General features: G+C 44.0%; 1 protein-coding gene across 1 annotated transcript; it reads left to right on the forward strand.

Annotated features, from left to right (window-relative positions):
* Positions 1–764: 764 nt before the first annotated feature.
* LOC124004165 (transmembrane and coiled-coil domains protein 2-like) lies at positions 765–3407 on the forward strand. The gene is made up of 4 exons (XM_046312941.1): positions 765–770; positions 1419–1829; positions 2133–2822; positions 2980–3407. The coding sequence occupies exons 1-4, from the start codon at positions 765–767 to the stop codon at positions 3277–3279; spliced, it is 1407 nt and encodes a 468-aa protein (XP_046168897.1). The 3' UTR covers positions 3280–3407.
* The last annotated feature ends 1046 nt before the right edge of the window (positions 3408–4453 follow it).

The raw sequence follows: 4453 nt of genomic DNA on the forward strand, positions 1-4453 counted from the left end.
GGTTTTCACCTGCAATATCAGTTCTGTTATACTCACAGACAATATTTTTACAGTATTGGAAACTTTAGAGTGTTTTCTATTCTAATCTGACAATTAAATGCATATTCTAGATTCTGGGCCTAAGAAATAGGCAGTTTCATTTGCGTACGTTTTTTCATCCAAACATCAAAATACTGCCCCCTACACTCAACCGGTTAAGAATGATGGAGGCCACTGTGTTGTTGGTGACCGGCAATGCTGCAGAAATGTTTTGTTACCCTTCCCCAGATCTGTGCCTCAACAAAATCCAGTTTCTGAACTCTACGGACAATTCCTTCAACCTCATGGCTTGGTTTTTGCTCTGACATGCATTATCAACTGTAGGACCTTAGGCACACACCTGCCTATATATATATATATATATATATATGTAACAGGTGGACTCCAATCAAGTTGTAGAAACATCTCAAGGATGATCAATGGATATAGGATGCACCTGAGCTCAATTTCGAGTCTCATAGCAAATGATCTGAATACGTATGTAAATAAGGTATTTAAAAAAAACTGTTTTTGCTTTGTCATTATGGGGTATTGTGTGTAGATTGATGAGAAAAAAAATATATTATACATTTTAGAATAAGGCTGTAAACGTAACAAAATGTGGAAATAGTCAAGGGGTCTGAATACATTCCGAATGCACTGTATATCATTTTTGAAAAATTATTTCAATTTATCAGAGGGTGCTGCAGCACCTCAGCACCCCTACTTCCTGCGGCTATGCCAACATGGTGGTACCTCTTCTATAGTTAAATGGAATAAATGATCTGCAGATGCTCAGCACATCCATGTTTGAGTGTGACAACAGTCAAGATGAAGAGCAGGCCCATCTCATCTTCTTGCTTCTTGTGTCATAATCAATGTAATTACCATAAAGATACATTCTATTGCATTCCTTTTCCATTAAAGGAACAGCCTGTAACCTGGTGATGTCATAAGTGGTCTATAAAACTATTTCAGCTAAGCAGTTATTGGTGCTTCATTTTTTTTGTTTAAAAGGTATGACAGCTGTGCTCATATTTTCCCTCATAATCAACGGGATGCTACATTAATTGAAATGACCAATGAACGGTTGGAAATCTTAGATTGTGTTTCAAAGAATATATAATTATCAATTGATAATACAGATGTTTGTGAAAATTGTATTTATGTGAACATTTTATGTATTGAGCACTTAGTCCTGTTTGAAGGCAGCTCTGTCAGGAAATTACTGCATATGAGGCTGGGGTTGGAATTTGTATTTATTTTTAAAAATCACCAGATATGTCATTGTGATGCGTTTTCTGCTTTAAAAGGGACATTTTACAATACAATTCTGCAATGTAACCAATCACGCTCACTCTGTCTCTTTGCATGTACTTTGTCACCCCCACCCCCTTTAGCTGGATAAGAGTGCGGTGACAACGTTTGACCTGCCCCTCTCAGCCAGCCATGGAGCCACTGACGCTTCTGCCTCTAACATCAGCGTGGATGGAGCAGGGGCTGTGGCCGGGGTGGAATCTCTGGCTGGGGGGGCTGAAGTGTCAGTGGGCGCCGAGGCCCAGCGGACACGGGCTGCTCTGGAGCAGCTACAGCAGAAGATGCTGAAGAGCATTGAGCAGATCCGGATAGAACAGGAGGCACGAAATGACAATGTGGCAGAGTACTTGAAGATGGCCCACAATGCCAACAGCCATCAGGCTTTTCGCATCAAACAGGTGTTTGAGAAGAAGAACCAGAAGTCTGCACAGACCATCGCCCACCTGCACAAGAAGCTAGATCACTACCACAAGAAGTTTAAGGAGATACAGCAGGTGTGTGTGTGTGTGTGTGTGTGTGTGTGTGTGTGTGTGTGTGTGTGTGTGTGTGTGTGTGTGTGTGTGTGTGTGTGTGTGTGTGTGTGTGTGTGTGTGTGTGTGTGTGTGTGTGTGTGTGTGTGTGTGTGTGTGTGTGTGTGTGTGTGTGTGTGTGTGTGTGTGTGTGTGTGTGTGTGTGTGTGTGTGTGTGTGTGAGTAAAGAGACAGAGAAAGAAAATTAAATGAGTCCTCCATGTCTGATTGGTCTACTTTTGCATTGACACCTTTTCCCCCATCCACCTAACCTCCCTCTCCTTATAGCAAGGTCTGGGCCGGCAGCCTAAGGATGTGCTGGGGGATATGCAGCAGGGGCTGAAGGATGTAGGGGCTAACGTACGGGCAGGGATCAGTAGCTTTGGTGGAGGTGTGGTGGAGGGTGTCAAAGGGGGCGTGTCAGAACTCACCCATACAGCTGTGGTGTCTAAGCCCCTGGAGTTTGTCAGCTTGATCCGCAACAAGTTAGGCAGCACACACTCGCTGGAAGATGGTGTGGAGGAGCATTCAGATGATGTACCCCTGAGTAGCAGCGTCACCTTGGCCTCCAGCTCAAAGTACAGTAGTGACGACGAGTGCTCCAGTGACTCTGTGACAGATAGTAATTATTTTGGGGCTGGGGGAGGAGGGGGGATGTTGGGGTTGGGGCTGGCCAGGCTGGACGGGAACGACCACCACAGGTCCTGGGACACTTGGCTGGAAGGCCTGCAGGAGATCAAAGCCAGCCAGGCCCACATGGAGGACGCCATCGAGGACATGAAGAGTCAGCTGCAGAGCGACTACGCCTACATGACCCAGTGCCTACAGGAAGAGAAATACAGGTATGAGCTACTGGAGGAGCAGCTGAATGACCTGACAGAGCTGCACCAGAACCAGATGTCCAACCTGATACAGGAGCTGGTCAGCATGGAAGAGAAAGTAACCTACCAGTCCTATGAGAGAACCAGAGACTCTCAGGTAAAGAGGCAAAAACCTGAATGTATAAAGATGTACTGAAACACACAAGTATGAGTGCAGAAAGGAGCCTATAGTACCCGTAAAGCAGTTGTAACTTTATGTTTACCTGTGTTTTGTATTTGTATATACATATTATTTTACGTGTGTGTCTGTACAGGAGGCGGTGGAGTCATGCATGAACCGCATCACTAGGTTAGAGCTGCAACAGCAGCAGCAGCAGATGCTGCAATGGGAGGGTGTGGAGAACGCCAATGCCCACGCCCTGCTGGGAAAACTCATCAACATCATCCTGGCTGTCATGGCTGTAGTGCTAGTGTTCGTCTCCACCCCTGCTAACTTTATCACCCCACTCATAAAGACCAGAGCACGCGTGGCTGCCACTGTCTTGCTGGCCCTTTTTCTGTTTATCCTCTGGAAGTACTGGGACTTCTGGGAGCTTTGGCTACTGCCAGGCTGACCCCTCCATAGGCCATCACCCACACACATTGTTTTGACTTGACCTATCACCTGCACTGAAAAAAATGAAGGTTCCTTGGAGAACTCTTGCCCGATAAATAAACTTGGAGTTAAGTGTAAGGTTCATGACATGGCATCTACAGTTCTTCAGAATTCTAAAAGGTTCTTGAAATGTATATGAGAGCCTGCAGATGTGTCCCTTTCATAGCACACAGCAAATTGGCCAGAGTTTTTCAGTGTAACATTTCTAGTGTCGATTCAAGAGTTTCGTTAACACGGTAAATAGTTAAATTAACACTAAGTGGTGTAAAATAGACCCAGTGTTAGTGTTAATAACCAGAGTTGAACATAAACCACACCCCAGCATACTATATTGCAGGTTGATTTTTTGAAATGGTTTGTTAAACAATTTGTTTGTTAAAATCTGTTTTTCCATGTACTTTGATTAATTAATCTTACACTACTCAAATATAAATAGCATTGTTGCCTCCCATGTGGCGCAGTGGTCTAAGGCATTCCTCCAAAAGGATTTCTTGCACTACCTCGGCTGTGAAATCACGAAGATCCAAAACATTTTCAGTGGCATTCACAATGATTCCAACAGTTGATGACCATTGCAATGAATTATACAAAGTCCACCTTTTTAACATGCAGCATTTAACTATCCCTCGGTTGATGAGAAACCTGCGCTCGTTGTGGTGGTTCTACTACTGTTGCGTCTTCCCCCTATAACAGGGCACTCCAAGAATTCAGGCTCATGTTCACGTGCACAGTTTCAGCATTTCCCTTCTTCTGGAAACCTATATTCTTCCCTTCTGCACACACTTGACACATCACCAAATATTTTACATTTATGGGGCTTGTGCACAAAAGCTCTTACAGGGTAACTCATGAATACTAATTTATATCAAAGAACAGTAGCATGGATTAAATTAACTTATTTTCTCCGTCCACCATACAGGTCAATCGACGTGCACCAACCACTCCATCGATGTCTTCAGTTATATCCTCTGCCTTTATTTCTAGCGCCACCCCAGAAATAACCTTGATAGGCAGGAAACATTCCACTGAGAATCCATGCAGGAAACATTTCACTGAGAATCCATGCAGGAAACATTTCACTGAGAATCCATGCAGGAAACATTTCACTGAGAATCCATGCAGGGAACATTTCA

Source organism: Oncorhynchus gorbuscha, linkage group LG18 (genome assembly GCF_021184085.1).
Source record: "Oncorhynchus gorbuscha isolate QuinsamMale2020 ecotype Even-year linkage group LG18, OgorEven_v1.0, whole genome shotgun sequence".
NCBI classification, from domain to species: Eukaryota; Metazoa; Chordata; class Actinopteri; order Salmoniformes; family Salmonidae; genus Oncorhynchus; species Oncorhynchus gorbuscha.

Excerpts from the sequence above, each read along its gene's own strand:
- LOC124004165 (XM_046312941.1), top strand. Across the intron at positions 1,830-2,132 it reads AGTTTAAGGAGATACAGCAG|CAAGGTCTGGGCCGGCAGCC; the intron begins GTGTGTGTGTGT and ends CTCTCCTTATAG. Across the intron at positions 2,823-2,979 it reads AGAGAACCAGAGACTCTCAG|GAGGCGGTGGAGTCATGCAT; the intron begins GTAAAGAGGCAA and ends GTGTCTGTACAG.